General features: G+C 41.4%; 1 protein-coding gene across 2 annotated transcripts in view; it reads right to left on the bottom strand.

Moving 5' to 3' along the window:
• Positions 1-2,215: 2,215 nt before the first annotated feature.
• The window catches only part of LOC116939924 (tetraspanin-4-like), a 68,544-nt gene continuing 48,963 nt past the window's right edge, over positions 2,216-21,796 (bottom strand). For both annotated transcript variants that reach the window (XM_032948981.2, XM_032948978.2), the window contains 6 exons: positions 17,345-17,536; positions 15,004-15,078; positions 10,017-10,118; positions 6,383-6,517; positions 3,388-3,471; positions 2,216-2,420 (listed from right to left, as the gene is read on the bottom strand). In XM_032948981.2, the coding sequence (XP_032804872.1) occupies positions 2,352-2,420; positions 3,388-3,471; positions 6,383-6,517; positions 10,017-10,118; positions 15,004-15,078; positions 17,345-17,536 (657 nt within the window). In that variant the 3' untranslated portion in view covers positions 2,216-2,351. The remainder of the gene's footprint in view (positions 2,421-3,387; positions 3,472-6,382; positions 6,518-10,016; positions 10,119-15,003; positions 15,079-17,344; positions 17,537-21,796) is intronic.

Raw genomic sequence — 21,796 nt, 5'->3', positions numbered from 1 at the left:
ACTTTACATACATGTCAAATTTGGATTTCATAGTACAGTACTATTTACAGCATGGATTTACATTTCATAATACACAAGGGGAATGTGCTCTTTAATTCATGCTTAAGTTCATGCTTAAGCTCTCGATCTATGTGCTATTTTACCTTTAGTCATCATTCGAACTTTACAAAAACATGTATTGCAGTAAAACATTAAAGTGAATGCTAAATATAAGCAAATGTGAAATACTGCTAAATGTAAATATATTTAAAAGCTGACCAGAAATGTACAAGGTTTAATTTCACCTACCAGCAAGATTTCACAATCATACCAAATGTCAAAGAACATTGCTTTAAGGAGCCAAATAAGTAAAGATCGTTCACAACTTTTCCAATTCAATGATGCTTAAATGCTGTTAAATATCATAAGGAAACTAAACATTTTATTATATTAGCAATATTTTTTTTATTTTATTTTAAGCAAATTATGCTATAAATACATCAAAACTGCTGTTTATTACATTTGGGGTTGGGTAATATTAATCGGCAGCAATTAATTCTGATTCTATAGCATTCTCCCAGGCAAGGTGTGTTCAAAAGAGTTAATTGAAACTGATACTTAATTATCATGCATTTAAATTAACTCTATTGTCAACGCATGGCAAAGACACTTCAATTGATGATTCGGTCCAATTAACCAATAAGCATACATTATGTGGAATAAAATAACAGAGGGGTCACACACCTCAATGTCGCAAGCCTAACAAGGCTCAATCATATTTGTCAGGTGATAAGCAGCCTATATGGACAGTTGTGCTGTAAATTACATAAACATGCCAAATGACTATGACAGGTGGCCAAAAAGGACATGAGCGTTTTCAGTTGAGGCTTCAATTTTCCTTGCACCAGGAATAAACAATATCAGAAGTTGAGGGCCCGTCACTGTCTGTCTCTTTGGGTGTTATCCCGAGCTTAGATGTGATTCCATCAAATCATTGCCATGGCAGGCGGATCGCACTACCGAACATCCAAGCTTTTTGCAGAGAGGGGGCAGAAGGGTGTGAAAAGAACTAGAAGCAAAACTGCTCATTGACTGTGGATGTTGCCAGACCACAAGCAGCAGAATGTGAAGGCAAACTGATTCAGTCGTCTTTTAACTCCACCGTTTATTCGTGGGAAATGGAAAGTTCGGTTTGCGAATCACGTAATTGTACCTTAACCGGTTTAAAACTGAAAGCCAACCATGGGGAAACGTGTTATACGATATATATTATGCAAGACACGTGTGTACACTTAAAGATGCTAGCCAAAGGCCAAGCCACATGTTGCAACACTGTCTCAATTCAACTGACCATGTGCATAAAAACGAACAGCAATGGTTGTACAACCAGCATGGCACCATTATTTATAATAAACGAAGTCCTGCAAAAATGTGTGTGAGCATGGGACGTTTCAACTTGCCCCAACAAACTCACTTAAAAGTCCTAAAATTCCAAAGCCACCGTATTACAAGAGGTTAATTTGGCATGAACTAATACAATGGATAACCAGATAACTTTATTATACTGTATATGCTATTGCACAATGCACATCACACAATCTAATTCTGCATTTAGACTCAAATTATGCAAGAAACAACATTTAAAAGAGCTGACCTATTTTACATTTTAAAAGCGTGACTTGAGTATGTTTTTCAATACTCAGTGCAGGGTTAGTTGTATTTTGTTGATACGGTGGTTCATGAAGTAATTTTTCCGTCCCGAAGACGGTGAGTCCGTAACGAGCCAAATCAAGCTGAAGCCATGCAGCACGGTTGCGACTTAACACATCGAACCATTATCGTGCAGACTGATGGACATTATAGCCAAAACAACAAAATCAGCGTGCCTGTCAAAACACTGACCCGGCGTGCGATGTGTACACACCGATGCACTCTCAAGTGGCAGCTTTTTAGAAAGCACTCCCCCCATGATGCACAGATTTGTCACGAAGGAATAAGTGAGATATAATGGTTGGGGGGGGGGGACGGGGGGGGGTGTTTGCTGGAGGTTTGCTCAGAATTAAAAAAAAGACTCCTGTCTCCACTTCGCGCCACCATTTTTCCTCCCGAGCACAAAAAAAGATTGCTGGAGCTGCTCAGTCTTTGGCAGTGGCGACGTACGTGTGTGTGCTTCAAAAAGAAATGTCTCGATCGCAGCATTTATAGTTGGGGGTGAAGCATTTTTTTTTTTTACACGAGGAAAAGTGTCTGTGGTCTTGTAAAGCGTACGTAGGTAAGCAGTATATTGAAGAAGAGAAAAGGGAATACAGCTGAACGCTACTCTGAACACGCTCCGGCCCTCTTGAAAGCAGAGCTGTTTGGGGAAGGGCACATCAGTCGTAGAACTTGCTCTCACTCCTCAGTTGACAGTACATGATCATGGCAAATGCCATGCCAAGGACCTAAAATGCACAAATACACATTGGACAATTAGAATGGAACAGTCTGAAAATGTTGTTTAAATATGTATTTTGTCACCGCAGTCATGTATAGCTGGGCAAAGTACTGTAATGATTCTACCATTCCACCCAAACCCTACCATTCATGCAGGAAACATGATTCTTCTATGGGTGATTTAATGTAAAAAAATCTCCATCGAAATTATATTCTAATCGGGATTCTGCCATGGAAACTTCATATCACAGAATGAAATATCGAAAATCCAGCTTAGGTTATGTTGGGTTATTCTTAGCAGAGCTAGCTTAACTAAGCACCCCAGATTCCAGCCAGCCATAATGCTTAATCTGGCAGATTCCATGTGGTTAGGATTGATCAGGATTGCCATTCATATGCATTGCCGCTACCTTATACATTGAATTAGCAGCTTCGTGTAAAGCCAAGGCTTTACGTACAAATAACTGCACCATGTATTTTCCCAGCCATGTACAAGCACTAGGTGTCAGCTATTCGTTTAAATGGAAATTATTCTAGGATGGCCAGGCCTCAAAGGCGCTCTCTTGTTGCTTAAACACCACAAATGGGCTTCACACAGCCTGGCACTCACAGTTATATAATTTTGCTGACTCCATCCTGTTAGGAATCGTATTCAGTTCAAATCAGAAATATGATTCGTAAAAACAGACCAGCTCTACAGCAATTTAAGCTGACAATTGGTGGATTAAACTTCACAATAACAAAACAAGAGGCCTGCATTTTTAATGAAAATGTCAGGCAATTAAATATATCTGCATTAGGATAACTTCTGTTAAATTTTCACTCGTTTAGTCTGTAAATCCTCAGTCTCAAAGACTCTTTTTCGGGAGGCTCTGACGAATTTTTTGCAGTCAGGAGTAGTTTGCGGATAGTTTTTCAGCATTGGCATGTTTGGCCTACACTAGTTATATCGCATGTTTTGAAAAATATCCCTACCTGAATCAAAGCGATGCACAGGCCAAATATGCCAACAACCATGAGGTGCTCCTGCAGCCACGCTTTCACTTTGTCGTAACAACCCTGGACACACGCACACAGAAAACATCCGAGTAAATTAGCTTGGAAATCCTCATTTGGTGCAAGCCAATAGCCTGCCAGCCAGTAAGTCGGTCATTCAAAGAGTGCTGACACATGACCCACGTGGCTTGTTGTGGACAGAACAGCATGAACAGATGCTTGCGATTTTCACGAAGCTCATCAAGTACCCGGGATCAAAGGGCTGGCATCTGGCCGTTTCATGCCGCTGCCCAGGAGATGAACGCTTTATCAAAGGAGGCATGCGCACGGCTGGCTCGGCAATGATGGATGCTGCTCACTGACGAAGATCCTCATGACGTGTTCATTAGGGCTTCCAAAGGAACACCAGCTGAGAAAAGCAGAGCGCTGATCCAAAACTAATCACCATGTGTCGCCACGAAAATAAATAAAATCATCAAAAGGTTAGCAAGGCAATTCCAATATATCTTTCTACTGTAACATAAAAGGCATGTATAATGTTAAAAAATTTCAATGGGAATCTTTAACCAGAAGGTATCAAGATATTACAAAAACATACATGATATATAAGAGACACAAATTGCGTTCAACAGAGGGCATTTGCAGTGTCCTTGACTGATGAAAATTCCAGCCACGGACAGTTGAGGCTTTTTGCTTTGTCTTTTGAATACCAAACTTTTTCTCAATCTTAAAGACTACTAGATATTAGGCTGGTATTGATGCCATAAGCCATGCCTTAAAACACATTATTATTATGCCCAGAATAGACGAATTAACTCATTGGCGCAAGAATACATTTGCGATTCATCCAAATAATATTATATTTAGGCCAACGGACCAAACAACACTGAACAAACGAAGACAAGTAATATGAGCAACAATACAAACGAGATGGTAAAAATGAGGCAAAAATAATCAACTCTTGAATCAAATCATAACCAGGCATTGTGGAAAATAATCCAATCACTGGTAGAGGAGGGTGGGGGTGGGGGGGCGCAGAGGGAGAATAATTTACATTCCCACGAAACGTACCATACATGCATACAGTTACAAAAATAGGACAATGGAGTCACCTCTCTTTACTTCCTGTTAAAACATTTGACCTTTTTGGGAGAAAATTACAAGCTTTGCTGAGCGAAAATCAATGACCGATGAGTTGGTACTCTCTCCATCATGTGACACCCAGGCTCATGCTGAATAGCTCACGCAATCAATCAATAGGGCTGCACTTTTCTGCAGCAGCCAGCACTGTTGCCAGACTCCCATTTATATCCAAGCAGGATTGCCCCCAATAATTATGAGCCCTTTGTAAATCCACCGTCAGTGATTGGGGGTTGTTTTGACCATACTTCACCACTCTTGGTTAATGAAGGTTAGTGACTGGAGGGAGGCTGGGGGAGGGGCAAAACCAGTTCAGATGAAACTCATCGCTGGGATTGAAATGCTAAAGTATGGCCTGAAAAGAGTTTTGTTATTTGAAATGTTTAACATTTGTTCAAGGCAATATTTGAGAAATGTAATATAATTTATTATATTGAAACGGGCTAACGGAGAACTACTGCAATTGCATACTAGTGCATTTACAGGAAAAAAAACCCGGCAAGATACTTGTACATTGAGCTCATGAAACAATTTATATGGCAGTATCGGATGTTGTCCTGGATATGCGGACTTTTTCAAATAATCAGAAAACAGTAAAAATATATATGCATTATAAAAAAAACTATTCTGGTTAGAGACCATTTTTTTAGATTGCAGTTGAGAATGAAAATCAATGACTGTCGAAGTAAGTCCTCTTGGCTCTGTCACCAGTTCCATTTTTCACAGGAATGCATGCCCAGCAAATGAGATTGATCAGATTTCCATCACAGTTAGACAAATACTGCATGCCCTCGCTGATTTTCCAATCGTATTCACAACAGCTGTGGCCAATATAGTTAATTGGACTATTGAAGGTATCCTGTGCACATCACATTATTTTTCCATTTTTTGCAAAGACTTCCATAGTCCTGTCACTGATAGTATTACATGTGTTTGTATGGTGGGTGTATGTGCAGATAGGGTAGAGCAGTAGCGCAGTAGCGCAGTGGCTAGCCCACAATGCTACAAGCTCAGAGAACAGAGTTTCATTCCCACTCATGACCAATAACAGTGGTGAATATTTGAATCGGTCCCGCGCCTCCCCTAAGTCGACTCAGCCATAAATGAGTTCCTGGTACAGTATGTAAACATCAGCACTGTGAAGACAAAGGCGGCCAGGCGTGGTGTTGGACCACCAACCCCCTTGTGTGCCATGCCGGTCTTCAAAGGCGCTCGCTAACAGCGCTTGCACCAACAGTCTGTTGAAGGCTATACGAGGGATCATTGTCTTTGTGTGGGTGAATGTTGGTGTACGTGCAGATATACGGTACAGTGGTGCACCTTATGAGTGCATCACATTTGTAAATCGTCGTTGGTGATGGAGTGGTTTGCACAATGCAATGCAAACCCTGTAACATCAGTTCAATTCCCTGTCACAGTTATCAGGCCTGGGGGCCTCCCTTAGATCCTCAAATGAGAACCCGGTGTAGCATGCACCCATCAGTACTCGGGTAGACAAAGGCAGTTTTGGCGTCATGCTGGCTATGCCATCCTCTCTTTCGCTATGCAGGCCTTAATAGGTGATCGCTAACAGCATTTTCCCCAACACTCTGTTAAAGGCTATACAGGGAACCTCTGTATTAATATGTGGAGGTAAACCACACGCACGGGTAGAGATGATCATTCCTTCCAAAGTGGCTCTATTCGTTGACGGGTGCCTACTTATTTATTTATAGTGCGATAAGTCGCGTGAAGCGCAAGCGCACGGGTTGCGGAGACACGTTTCCAGTGAGAGTGAACCGAAGGATGTTGCAAAATGGAGCGGGGGAATTGGGCCTGAAGCTTCGGTCCTCACCGAGTTGATGTTGGTGATGGAGGTTAAGATGCTCCCACATCCGTTGCTGTACTCCAGGCAGCAGGAGTCAGGGACCTGTTTTTTCTTAAACACGTCGAACCAGTCTGTGTAGTTGCCCACGCCACAGCAATGGAACTGCGAGAGAACACGGTCTGTGTGAGGGCATGTTGGGAGGGGAGATGACGAATGGTGAATCGAGAAGGTGATGAGGGTAGGGGGGGAGGTGAAGAAGAGGTTGTTGATAGGGTTGCCAAGTATATTGGTTTTCTGAGGACGTCCTCCTTGTGACATAGCCGTCCTGGGAAATCTGTGACTCTTCCCGGGATATTAAAGTCCCCATTTTTCTGTGAGTTGCGTAACAATAAACCACTCAATACAACACCATTTATACATTTAACACGTAGGCTTTCACGACCAATATTATCCATAAGAGGGGTTTGTTTTTGGTTAGATTGTGTAAATATAAATGTGTCGTTAAATCCGCTACCACCCGACAGAAAATCAGCAAGGTGTGTCACGTAAACAAAACATACCTATTCGCTATTAGTTCAGCACACCAGTGTGTTGGAGAAAAACCCACAACATTTACAATTCGACTACAACGTTTTACCGAACTACGCCTAATTAGGCGTAGTTCCTCCCTATTCGGGTATTGTGAGAGACTCTTATTCCTCATGATATGTCCCAGTTTTTTGTTAGTGCCTTGGAGGTGAAAACGGCTTGGTGTGCTTTTTTTTGTTGCAAGCAGACTGGATGGGTTTGGTTGCCCCGCCTGGATGACTACATTGTTCGGTAAATTGAAATGTGTACACTTTATGCTTACATCAAGTTTTCAAAGTGCTTTTCTATTTATAACTAGCAGACCAGCCCATCCCTTGGACGTAACGTTGGTCCCTGCATCCCTCCCGCCTGATGTCACGTCTCGCTAGCCAGCAAAACAAAATTCTAAAATAGTATGATATGAAATAGTCAGGCTTCTTGATTACTTCATGCATTCACCTTTACGTAACATTTACACATGACTGATTTAACTCCATACTTCCCGCACCTCCGGTTATCACGGTCGGCTGTGTATGGTGCGAAAGAAGTTCAACGTACATACGTACAGCACCGGCCGCGCATTTGCGTGGTATACAAAGCCAATGAGTTGGGGGGAGTGCGTGACGGCTCAACACTGAGGGATACATCCCTCTACCATGCACGTACACTCTGGAGCCAGCCAGCCAGCCAGGAACCCAGGGAGGCAGCAACGGGTTTTTTTTCCTTCAAATATGGTTTGATGCTATGCTGGAAATACCAAACTAGAACCAGCACGATGGGGAATGTTAAAAAGTTGCAACAAAAAAAACATTCGCTACAAATTCATGAATTGCAATTCACGTCACACATTCAAAGTTTATCAACAGTTAACATAAATTTACGGTGGAAAGTCAAAACCTAAGGCAGTCATTTATTATTTTTTTAAAAAATCATTACTACAACTTATTTGTGCTTAATGATCTAACAACTGCTCATGTGCAAGTGTTAAATGGCCGATTAAGCCTCATTCACTCCGCAGTGTCCCTCAGCAGCGTCTGCATAGAGGCCCGTGTAAGTGAACTGAGCCTGGGGTGGAATTGGAGTTGGCTGATGAAATATGCTTAGCGAGTCACGTTAAAAACTTCACAAAAGTTGGTTCCACACCAGCGAGTGTAAAAACAAGTATCACCCGAGTAAGTTTACATGACCAGCATGTTAACGTGCCATTATTATAGCTTTTTTTTAAAACATTATTTATGACGGATAGCTTAATTGATAAACTGCCTTGGTGTGATCGTGAGCACACTTGGATATGCAATCCAGAGGTGGCCGGTTCAATCACCCAGCACGGCAGTGAAAACAATACGGCAAGCCGCGTTTTTTCTCCCCAGTACTAATTTTGATATCGAATCAGGTACTGTACACAATGTACTCACTTCAGGCTAAGTCGACCTAGAGGAGTCTCAGGATCGGTTCAGACACTCGCCACTGGTGTCAGCCGTGAGTGGGAATGCAACAGAGGCCACTGGGTTCGCAGTGCAGTGTGCTAACAGCTGCGCGAGTATATTCTTGGTTCTTTCGGTAAAGTCACGTTGAAGGGAAACAATAAAATAATAAAATACATATAAAACAATAAAATTCTCACGACGTTTCGACTTTACCGAAAGAACCACGAATATGAATCACTGCAGTCACGAAAGCTTTAAATCAAAATGTACTATACATTCAATATGCATAACACGTAATAGTACAGTATATATAGTAAACCTGCAGTCGATACTATACAGAGGATATGCTCTACATATCCTCTTGATATACCCTGTAGATCAAGATCAAGATGGTGTCATGCCTAAAGTCATTGATGCCACCACACCTCGCCAATGCGTTCTAACCTCTGACAAATCCGGCAGCGTCTGCACAGTGGATAAACGACCTCCAAGATCTACCCTTAAGACTGACAGAGAAACCCACAGAACCACACAGAGGCCCAAAGATCTGCCCTAACAATATCCCCACCATCTGATCCGAGGTGTTTCCCTTTCGTCGCCACCTGTCTCGGCAATCGGCTCTCCCCCAGACGCTGCACACCCACATCTGCTCAATAATATCACACTGTATAGGAAGCGTTCTATGCGTCACGTATGTAGAGCTATATATAGATACAAGTCCTGAGCACCGTAAATCTCGAAAGATTTCGCCAGTGATATTGGGCGAGGGCGACGGTATTTCACGGCGACGTGAACGTGAGCCTCTGCACACGAGTGCCTGAGCCGATATCGGCCCGCGTCTACCGTTTTCTGGACGTCTGTGAAAAACAGCTTCACAGCTCATCGGATTGCTCCAGGATAAATAAAGATTCTGATTGAGAATTTTCCTCCGCCTCTCTTGAGCAGGAAGCACGCATCGACAAGTCACGTCGACAAAGCCTTTTCGCGTGGCAGTTACGGAGACAGAAATCGTCTCGACACTCATGTTGACATTAAACCTGCATGAGAAAAACCCCCATTGAGTGATTCGCGAAAATCACAAAAAGCTATTAGCAAGGTGCTGTTAATGCTATAATTTGATGTAGTAATGACCTTGGCTGAAAGCCATTGCAATAACCAAGAGGGTAAAAAAATATACAAGTCCATCCAATATAAAATGAAATTAAAATGTTAATTCTGTACGTTCTTTCGTCACATTGTAATCACAAAACTGCAATTCAATACATTTAAAGTTTTTATAATTTTTCTCCTGCCATCTTTTGACATGTATTAATATTAAATATGCATATAATACATTTAATATTTATGTCTTCTTCGCTTAAAATACTTTTAAAATTGATATTTTTCACTCTTTCGGGTAACAGAATTGAAAATGCAAATACGGTTAATTTTGAATACTCAAACACGAGATTAAAAATCCCAGGTGGATGCTTACATGATGTAACTGAACGTTGCAGCTAAATAATAATAAAATACTTGGATAGCCTGTAGCCACATGCTGTATCATTTTAATAGCAAAGCAATAATCCCTAGAACCACTTTCCAATTACTCTGGCATGAATTTTTGAAGGGTGAAAAATTAAACTGGGACGCATAACATCCACCTGCCGATTGCCCGAGATACTCACATCCGTCTGCACGATGTTCCATGCGTTGGTGAGCCCAACGTTGCCTTGTTGGCCGTACAGCTTAAGGCCATGAATCAGGTCCTTTTGTGCATACGAGTCAATCTGTAGAAGGGAAAAATATACAAATCAGTCAACAAAAATATACAAATAAGTCAATAAATAAAGAGATGGGTAATTGTTATCGCTCTATCGGGCTTTGTGAGCCACGCACAGTCCATCCTTCCACATCACCCGATCCTATGCATTCACTCGTTAACTTGACGATAAGTAATACACACGTGTGTTGATGAGTTTGATGGTGAAGGAGTGGGTCTAGCCGACAGTGGGGTCTGGAACGCTTGACATTGATGTGAATGATGATGCCTTGCAGGATATGGCAAAAAAATTCCCCAATGACATCTGTGGCATAAATATTTCACTTTAATGTGTATTATTTGACATTTCGGAGCCCTGCACATCGCTCATCCCATAAAGATGCAGGACAGCGAAGTGGAGTCGGACATTGCCCATGCTTGATGCATATCGTGCAGAGCCTACGCAGGATTGTGCCATCAATTTTTATAGGTATTGGGGTTGTGGGCAACCTGGCCTTTATATTGGGGTTGTCGAGACAACAGGAATAACTTAGGCATCACCCCCTAGTGATAAAGAAGCCAAGAGTAGGCAGGCTATTTATTATTCATGATCTGTAAACTTATAAGTCTTAATTGTACAGTGTAAAATATCAACTCGATAAGTTTACTATACTTCGGCAAAGTTATTTTTTATACGATAAGGCAAGAATGGGAAAACAGAAGTTAAGTTTGGAATGTAATCATTATCATGCTAAGTTTGTGTTGAAAGTGTAGCATGAGTCGATATAAAAAGTGTAACCAAGATTCAACACTTTAAGAAATGGTAATCTCTGAACAGATTTTAATTCAGAAAACGCCACAACTCGGTTTCAATGTTTGGAGAACATTACAATTGTTTATTAATTCTGCTGTGACCTTAACAAGTGATTCCTAAGGCAGTACACACTGCAAAATCTGATTGCGCTGGTATTATATTCTTAAAGGTCAAAATAAGGAGAGAACATTTTTACTTTAAATACCTATATGATGCTACTGCTTTATTTTTCTCTTCTAGCATGGCACTGTTTTCAAGGCTTAGTCGCATAAACCATTGCTATTTTTATTGAAATATTAGCATAGGTTGTAATCGTATTTTAAGTCTTTGCTGTGCATGAGCACGTACAACATGGACACGATAACCTTGCAAATTAGGCAATCTACCTTGCACATGACTAACAAATTGGCAGGTGTAAAAGTACGTCTGTGTGAGGAGCTGTGAAGGACAGGCGTCGAGTGACTCCTCACAGGTGAGTCACTGTAAACTAACAAAACCAATGTGGGGCACATTTAGGTGAGATGGGATGATTAATTACAATTATCATCGCTACTATAGTTATGTCATACTCCCAATACATCTTCTTTAGAATTAAGCATGCCAGCTAATGTTATGCAGATAATAGCAATTGAATGCAGGATTCACTACACCAGCAACATTAATGCTAATTATTTTGATGTAAATATAACTCTCAATATATAACCGAATCATAAACTGCTACCGCAATTAAATAAGTAAATTAACACATACGTTGTTGCATTTTCTTTTTAATTTCCGAATATCACAAGCTGTATTTCTTCACGTGCTCTATTGTAGCTTAATTTGGCTTCGTTTTGCTTGCACTTTTAATCTGCAAAGCGTAATGTGCGTTATTTTCTTATAGGATCCATCCTCTGTAAGTTTGTCCAAATATGCGTTTATGTGGCGAAAAAAATCGGCTCTTGTTCTCAATGGGCTCTTAGTTACCGCATGGAGCTGGTGGCCTCCATACAGCATGTCGGCCACGTAAGGTTGTTTGACCATACTTCACGATGCTGGTCAATGCGGTGTGACCCTACCCGGTTGTAAATAAAAGTTTCCGTCTATACGTCTGTCTGTCCGTAATGCATTGGTAATGTGCCTGCCTGGATGTCAGTCTTTTTTCACAGCTGTTGCCCATGTATTAAAAGTATTCGATCACATTCGATGGGCAATAGCCAGTCATCATTGCTTCAGTATTCATTAAAATAAGAAAAACATGTAAAAGTGGATGCAAATCATCGTCTGCAATAAATAAAAGTAGCGTAGTTTTGCACAGTCATTTCAGAATCGTGTTTTACTTAAAAGTTGACAATGCCTTTCATTATCTTGTGTACTCATGTAGAAACCGTTGCTTGTAATGGTTTAAATCAAGGAACCTCAACGGCCCATCCAAAATTCCCCCTGCAATCGATCCCTGCAATCAACCTGTCAACTAATCCTTCAGGCTCACAATCCCCAGTGGCGTCAGTGTTTGCTATTAGCACTTGTTTATTGGTAGATAACAGAGGTAAAGTGTGGTCAATTGCTATTGGGAGACATGTTATTTGCTAAATTGAAAACCAAATTAAAACTGCCGGTTATTTGTCTACAGTGTTGGCTCCATGGCCCTTAATTAGGCATGACACACACGCACACACAGAGAGTGCAGTCAGGTAAGGGACACTGTGTTCCATTCTTTAGTCAATGCTGATCAGGCCACGTTCAACATGCTGGTGTTTCTGGAAGCGAGAGTAAATCTCTTTGACTCGGCCCAGCGGAAGCACGTTTGCCGCTTGTTGCAGAAGTTCCCGATTCGAATCCGGCAGCTGCCCCGGTAATTACCGCGAGTTTATTAACCATAATAATACACACTGTCTGCTTCAGAGTGGACATTAACGATCCCGTGATGTGATTCGCGAGAGTAGGCCGTTGTATCCAGCATCACGTGCCCAGATTGACCAAACTATGCAAATTACTTCAATTGCACGTGACACAATCGTTGCCCGAACTGCTGTACCATCCTGAAAAAAGATTAATGGGACTCAGTGAGGCATTTCTGGGTAAGGAATCATAATAATAATCGTGACCTCCTTTATGGGACAAAGTAGCTCAAACCAGCAAGTTTGTAGTTTATGTGGACAGGCCAATAAGTGGGATCTACTATTGCATAGGTTACTGCCGTTCCAATACTTTTTGGGTTGTACTCATGTGTTGTTCGACAGGACGTCTGATGTTTTGCTCCACGTGCCGTTTCTAAAGAAGCTTCCAGCAAGCAAAACATCAGCCACCATGTCAGACAATATGCAGTAAAACAAATACCAAGCTATGGATCCATACAATGGGATCTCACACAATGAATCAACCACCTACAATTTGACATCGTGCCTCGCAAATAAGAAGGCTTCGTGGACTCTGGTGGGAAGCACCCTGCTGAGAAAACAATTAATGGATGCCATTTAATTTACAACAGTCAGATCTCTTATTAATTGCAGACATCTGTGGCTGTCTACTTAATTAAGTTGTTACCACTTTCTCAGTGAAGAGAGCTGTAATGTGTGCAGGATGTGCTTCCTATAGTAAAACGGTTACATCATTGTGTGCAGATTTCAAAGTCATGAATAAAAATAGTTTTTTTGCAATAGCACTAATGATGTTATATATAATACATGTACTAACATAATTTTGTATTTTTATATTGACAATTCTTCTTCATTAAAAGCGTGCATTATATAAAAATTGCTTTATCTTTCAGCAAATGTGTTTTCAAAACACGTTAATTAATTTGTTACCGACTTGCTATAAAACGGCAATGTTGTGACAGACTGATAGGCAAAAAAATACACTTTGTAGTGCAAGATTAGTGAGTAAAACTCGTGCATGCTAATGATGCAATACGCCATATTTAAAGCCGGGTACATTTCCTTCATTTTTCCTTTTGTGTTTTTTTTTGTGAGATGATGTGCCGCCAACGATGTCCGCGAGCCATTTATTTGTGAACACTCCTCAGAGTACCTGGCATTCAAAATAAACAAAAAAAACTGCGGCTGTGATTCTTCACACGCGTGGCACACTGACAAAAATATTACGCGTGTTTGCTTTGCTGCCAGTGTGGGTCCATTGGGAAAATTGACGGCCGAGCACAATAGGAAACTGGTTTGCACCGGCCGCTTCAGTCATACCTTGTCAAACAGATATCACAGCATTCCCCTTGGATTAATTATTTGTAATTACTTAAGCAGCACAACATGCCAGATTTTAGCAGCGGGAGAAGTTCGGAGCTTACTTTCAAACAATGATTGTACCACTCACAACATTCATTTGTTATAAGCTGTGGTTTTAAGCCAAGGTCAATACATTCAGAAATGTAACGCATTCTATTTATTGTAAAAATGCGTTCAATATAATACGTGCTTCATAATTATTGATTATTTCCCACTTGAGTGAACATTACATGTAATACCATAGTGACAATGCGTGTTCTTCATATGTAACATGGTCAAATATTCTGCAGCTAACACGGCATGCTCATGAGCTCAGAAATATATTGCATTCAATACCACACTCGTCATTTGATATACAAGAATTCTCAGTAAACCACAACTCGGCCTTGATGATCAGCAATGCGGGGAAGTCCTCACACTCACATCAAAGAATTATTTAAAATATTTCACCTGACTGTTGCAACATTCCACTATTCAGATATGTCACGACAAATTGTATATTTTTTACTTTCAGTGTGACAAATACAGTTTTTGCTACCAGAGCACTCACCCCGCCAATGTGTTCCACTGATGACATGAGGCAGAGTTACAGAAATCAAACCCTCCCACGGGACATGTGTTGGCAATACAAGACTAAGAAGATAAAGGGGGGAAATTGCCAGTCGTGAACAAAACAGTCACCTTGAATTTCCAAGGTGAAGCGGCCTCCTTCGAGGCTGAATGGACCACTTAGATCCAAAAAAAAACCGCACAAAATGCAGTTTTCAACTGAAACACCCCATTCTTTTGCAACCGTGGGAAATTTCACCCTTTTATAGAGAGTGACAGAGGCAATAACAAAGCGATTGATGAACAAAAAAAATATATGCGTAACATACCACATCCTCGTAAACGATGAACAAGATGCCCCCAATCAGCTGCAGCGTGAAGATGATCAGGAGCAGGATGAAAAACTGTGAAGATTGGAAGACAACATTAAACAAATATACGAGGTTGTAAATAAAAGCATTTTAGATTACTAAGGAATTAAAATTAGACAGTAGTTTAAAAAGCATGGCTGAAACATCAGCGATGTATTCATTATATCTTGATTTGAAGCTTTCGTGACTGCAGGAATCCATACTCTTTGGTTCTTTCGGTAAAAGCCACGGAGGTAGAAAAATAATAGATCACGGCATTTCGATCACAACACAAGCAATCGTCATCAGGTGGGACAACCACAGCAAGAAAAAGCTGCTGAAATAGGCGAGAGATCTGCCATGGCACGAGGTTATATAGTAGGCCTCGGCAGTAGGGGGGAGAGAGAATGGGGGTGGGGGAGGAAGGAGGCGGGGCAGAAAGTGGACTGGAGAGATCGGCCACAGTGCTGCCGCGGTGGTCCACTTCACTCCAGTGACCTGGGTACTGCTGCAGGGTCCACTTTCTGCCCCGCCTCCTTCCCCCCCCCCTTCTCTCTCCCCCCCCCCCTACTGCCGAGGCCTACTATATAACCTCGTGCCACGGCAGATCTCTCGCCTACTTCAGCAGTTTGTTTCTTGCTGTGGTTGTCCCACCTGATGACGGTTGCTTGTGTTGCGACCGAAACATCGTGATCTATTATTTTTATACCTACGTGACTTTACCGAAAGAACCAAAGAGTATGTATTCATTATATGTTTTAAAGTGTATGCCAAAAAACTGAAATGCTTGAGTGAACTTTAACAGCACACAAAGTGGAAGCATTCAAAATAATTGTGCTCAAGAAGTTGGTGAACATCTGTGAATCCCTCCAACGTCAATACTACGTGTGTCATTGACACCATGGTGGATATGTGTCAGTTTAGAGGGATGAATCTCATACGATGAAACTTTCATACGACAGAGAGTGTGGATGTGTGTGTATAGTTCTATATACTATCCAGTGGTTAACGCGCTGTGTAACGAATCTGGTGACCCGAATTTAATTCCTGTTCAAGGCAAACACCAGTGACAATTATATGAATAGGTCCTGCCCCTCCCCTAGATCGACGCAGCCTCAAATGAGTACTTGGTTTCGTGTGTAAAAATCGCCACTAGTAAAACAAAGATGGCCGGGCGTGGTGGTGGCCACCTTGTGTACTGTGCCAGCCTTCTTAGGTGCTCGCTTACAGTACTTGCCCTAAAAAGTGTGTAAGGTTTTACGTGGGAAATATGTATAGTTGTATCAACCAAGCTAAAACTGCTAATTATAATTCTTTAATATTGCACGGTACCTTTAGGGATATGCCGTAAATAATGTTTATAATTACCGAGCAAAACAAAAAAGGCCTAATTTGGATTCTTGTACATTTCTGGTCGATAATTTTTATTACCAGACAAATCTGAGGCTCTAATTTTCGACAAAATTGCCAAAAAAATATACGAGTCAGTGTGTTGAATAATAGGCATGTGGTCCGCGTGCATATTTATAGGGCATGGCTGAAAGCATTAAAAGTGTATCCACGCAGGCTGAGATAATATGCAATAGGGGCTAAGATGGTAATGCGGCAAGGAGAAATGAGCTATTTGTATGTTCTCATTGAGTGAATATGTTTACGCATTAAGCAAGGTACTTTCTCATTGCTGAATAAGCTAGCCTGTCGTGGTAAATTACATTTACAATCCTGAACTAATTTCTTTTTAGAAATATTGCTGGAGCTCACACGTTGAACCACATTTTTCCCTCATTAATTTAGTTCATATTCTAGCACTTCACGTGTATTTTTGTAAAGAGGTCATTGCAACCAGCGTCCAATTTCTCGTGGAATATTTTCTGAGGGACCCCCACATGACTGAAATTAAGCCCCAATTATACATTTTACCACAATTTCTTTTAAATCTCATCTTAAAACATGACAACCCTGTTGAGTAATTACATAGTTGCAGTGAACATTACATCCAGAAAATACGTAAACTAGGATTCGTAAAAAAAAAAATTACTGCCAATTTAAAATAAAGTGCTTGAAATCATTGTCTCCGAAGCCTTTATTGTGCATGAGTGTGCATATTTTACAGGCCCTTAATTCCCACAATTATTTCAAATTGAATGCGATTCCGGTCGGAGGGGCGTGCACTCTTTCCGCAAACAAGCACCCTTTGCAGAGCCGTCATTTGGGCCGTCGTTTTGGCGGTTTCCTTCGACAATGAAAATCCACGGGAGCGGCAGAAGGTGAGCGCGCTTAAAAACGCGGCACCGGGGGCGCGCGAGTGGAAGGGGCTTACCGTGAGCAGCAGGGCGCGGTTTTCTTTGATGGCTCCCAGGCAGCCGAGAAAGCCCACAATCATCATGATGGTTCCACCGGCAATAAGAAGGTTGGCAGCCGTGAGGAGTGGGAAGGCCGGCGAGAGGGTCGCAAAATTCCCCTGAGTGACCGACAGCCAAATGCCCACACCCAGAATGCCACAGCCACCGAGCTGCAAGAGTAGACGTGCACAAAAGCACCACATTTTATTCTAGCCACCTCCCTTCATGCACGGAAGAGGCTCATTAGTTTGGTGACATCATGAACGTTAATTAATAACTACTGTACCACACTGTGTCCCGCTGAGAGCGAGACGGAGTAATATATTGCGTGTAAAGAGCTCATGTTACTATTCCTCGAACATGTGAATGTAATTTGCCACCAACAAATACAGATTACACTTATACAGAGCATAACTTGCACTTTAAGTTGTGTGTTACTGCTGATAATGATTACAAATATGTGGCGTTGATGATGCTCATGTTGATGCAATGAAAATAGCATCTATGTTTGTGATAAACATTTGCAATTCACATACATGATTACAACGTCCACAACATGTGCTGTTACCCTTCAATCACCCATTTGAAATTATGAAGACATGGACCAAATTGGAAAAGTCATCGGGATATATAAACAGTGTTTGTGCCTGGCACATATGAATTGTGGTCATTGGAGATGACCTAAACTCACAAATTATGGTTTAAATTTAACTGCATTGCCAACTAGAGATGCCCACTGTTCATAACAGATGGGCAGGGCACATACCATACAGCATATTACACCATTTTCAGGAGCGGAGATGAATTTTTTTTTAATATTTTTATTCAACAGTAATAAAATCAGGTAGTTTGTTTTTACTTTGTTCCAAAGTCAGTGGGAGTGGTAAAATCCCCTTGGCAGATCTAAAGAGCTCCGCAGAGTGCAAGACCCATTCACACTGGGTCCACGCTGCTCCTTTTGCCCATAACAGCCTCCATGTTGCGGAATGTTTGCTAACGGCAGACACAGAAGGGGGCCCTCCCTCCCCGTGCTAGAGCTGCCTGACACGGATGACGCGAACGAGCAAAAAAAAACCCCACCACCCCATACATCCTCGTCGCGATTAACGCCAAGGTCGCAGAGGCGCAGATCGGCTACCTGGGCGGCAGGCAAGCAGACGTGCACCAACATCACCGCCGCCACCACCACAACTTCCATTCTCGTACCGCCACCACACTCTTCAGTGGCGTTTCTAGCCCACGGGAAGTGCAATCGGTTTTTTTTTGCTTTTACTGCACAGCTGGAGTCCTAAGTCACGCGTTAACGATAAATGCAATTAAGACTTCCTTGAGTGATAACAGGTGCGGTGAAGTGAGTTGATATTCGGAAAGCAGGTGGCAAGCCAAGTGTAAGGTCCCCCGCTCCCCAAACCCCCCTTTCTTTCAGCCTGTCCATCCACCATGGGAAAGTGGGCCTTGCGCCTGCGATAACGCGAATTCACGCCGGCACAGACGTGGCCTAAACGCAGCACATGAGCCATTTTTTCCCGTTGTTAGCAGTGGATGTAATCGACAGGTCTTCACCAATATCACATGAAAATTCACTTTCGTCAAGATTTTGACTTAAAACTTTCGTGACGGCAAGAATGAATATTCTTGGTTCTTTTGGTAAAGTCACGTAGATAGAAAATAAAAAGAATAAAATAAATACATTGAAAATAAGAATATTATTTTCAATTTCTAGATTTTGTTGAAAAACTATTTTTATTTTATATCTACGTGATTTTACCGAAAGAACCAAGAATATTTCGTCAAGATGTGGAGTGGGCGCGATATGTGGGATATTCCCTTATTGATTAGTTTTTTTTTACAACAGAATTAAGAATGCTGCCGCAGTGTAATGGTAGGCACGCACTGAACTTGAAATTAAGGTCACCAGCTCGATCTCCCAGCGTGGCAATTAACACAATGATCAGGTGGATTAAATTCGCCCTCGCCTCTGTCCACCCAGCAGTATGAATGACTACACCACAGTTAGTCGATCGGCAGGCTATGTGTCGTAGGATAGAGTGTCTCGATTCCCACCTCTTCCAAGCCATCTGGTCAGCGTGGAAGAGTAGGCCAAGTACTTCAAGAGGGGCTCTCTAGAGCTCCCTCGAGTGGAGGCCCTTTAGCGAGCAGTGGCGTGAACAAGAATTTGCAGCACTGCGCCTTTACCGTTTACACAAGGATTGTGGGGGGGAAGGACATAAGGCATGGCTATGTGATATCTAGCTCCACACAATCCCTGCAGGGATTATTAGTGCAAACTGCCAAGGGGTGGCCAAATGGTTAAGGTCCTCTGCCCTTTATTTATGAGCCAGCCAGAATACCATTATAATACATCAGTGTGAGCTACCACTGCACTCTCCCTGTTGCCAGACTTTGATAATGCTGATTTACCTTGACAGCTAAAATACGCACAAAGGAAAACAAAATCCTTATATATTCCAAAGAAACGCATTAGGTTCCAAATATGACAAGAATAATGATTTTTATGCAGATTTTTTTGCAGCAACAAGACAGTCACAGAAGACATTACTGTAGTTTAAACAAAAACAACTTCACATTTAAATGCTAAAAAGACCCAAATTCAGTGTGAATTAAATTAAAGACAAACAAGTACATTAAGTAATCTTAAAAAGTTGACCACTTTTTCACTTGGCAAGTTCACATTGAAGTGGACAACCAAGTTTATTTGAAAACTTCCTTGGTGCACCTTCAATATTGTGCAAAACTATAAATCAGATAGAAACCACACAAGCGATTCCACAAAATGCCTCTGTTAAAGAGATTTGTTAGGGAGCCCATGGCAGTCCCAGACAAATGGATTAGTAGCTGAACTAAACTAGTTAACATTCTGGCAATCGGTGAACAAGCAGCAAATCAAGATGTCATCGATCGACGCAGCCAAAATTTCAGACCGCCACTGCGTGACTGGATGGACAAAAGAGGTGACTGAGAAGCGTGTGCCATTTTTTGTTGTTGTTATTCATTGCACAAATTGGCAGCTGTGTACATTTTAATAATCTGAGCTTTTTTTTCCTTCCGTTCAATTTTATTGCAAACATAATGTATGTATGTGTATGTATGTTGAACTTCTTTCGCATCGTGCATTGCCAAACCATGCTGATTGAATCAGAGGTGCGGGGAAGGACAACAAACTAAATCAAAACGCACTGCTAAAAAAAAGAACCGGGTTATCAGTTTAGTTTGCGTGGAACAATATTAACGATATTAACATCGACGGTTCTGCCGTCACTTTTAATCTGAGCAAAAAACTCCCGAAGATGCCTGCAGCAGTAGCGTGTGGTGAAAGCTGGAGAGAATAAATGTTCAACACGCAGCCCAAGCCCAAAAAAATACACTTGGAATATTAACGTGTAGCAATGTATAAGCTCTACCTCCTAAATACATTTCCTAATTTGTGCATATTGACCTATCAAAAAGGTACTATGCATATTTTAGTGGGCTCATTACCGAGACGTATATTATTAAATAACATGGTGGATGACAGCAGGTTGGATTAAAAAATTATGTTTCAGGAAATAAAACTAAAATACGTACAACTATAACATTATCGAATAGAAAATTGCGCATTCAACAACTGGTGCAAGCCCTCCGCACCATAAAAAAACAATTTATAATAATGTCATTTATCACCACGAGCATGCTGTCCATTACCGATAACATTTCACCAAACTTTTCACTGTGAAAAAAACACACGAGCAATGTAATAACAAAGCCGTAATGTTATTCTGCATCAAAAGACCAAACAAAAAAATAGATGAGGGGCAGATAAGTTGGGGGAGTGAAGCAGAGAAATATGAAAAGTAAAAAAGTATGAGAAATTATATGGATCAAAACAAACACAAGGAAATATTGAAATCGTGAGAAAGTGAAATATCCTTCATATCGTAACATACTGCAGCGCATTACTGGGATATGAGAAAGAGATATAGATGAAGAGATACAAAACAACGGATACACATTTAAACCAGGATTCATAAGAACACGTAATACCTCTGCATGTGAACACAGTAGGGAAAAAAGCTACGGAACTTCACAGAAAAACACTGAAAATCTATATATATAAAAAATACAGATTTATAAAGGACAACGAAGGGTTACAGAAAAGCAGAGGAATACATTTAACACTGAAAACAGATAAATATGTACAAAGCAAAAAAAGGGAATGACACGAACGCATACAGATGAAGACGGAGGGACCTGACATCAGCGAAAAACAAAAGAGGTCCTGGGAATGACAAGGTGTGAGTGTGATAGCGCAAGCGATAAAGACAGAGCACGGGTCTCCAAGGTGACTTCCTCCAAACAAAGCACACGTCGTCATGCAGAGTGCCTTGTCCCACAACTCCAGCTGTGAGTCAAGACACCGAGGATCAAACACC

The sequence above is a fragment of the Petromyzon marinus genome, chromosome 7 (genome assembly GCF_048934315.1).
Source record: "Petromyzon marinus isolate PM22_M1 ecotype Great Lakes invasive population chromosome 7, UKy_Petmar_22M1.pri1.0, whole genome shotgun sequence".
NCBI classification, from domain to species: Eukaryota; Metazoa; Chordata; class Hyperoartia; order Petromyzontiformes; family Petromyzontidae; genus Petromyzon; species Petromyzon marinus.
The sequence above is the reverse complement of the archived record's forward strand: the minus strand, read 5'-3'. Positions and strand labels throughout refer to the sequence as shown.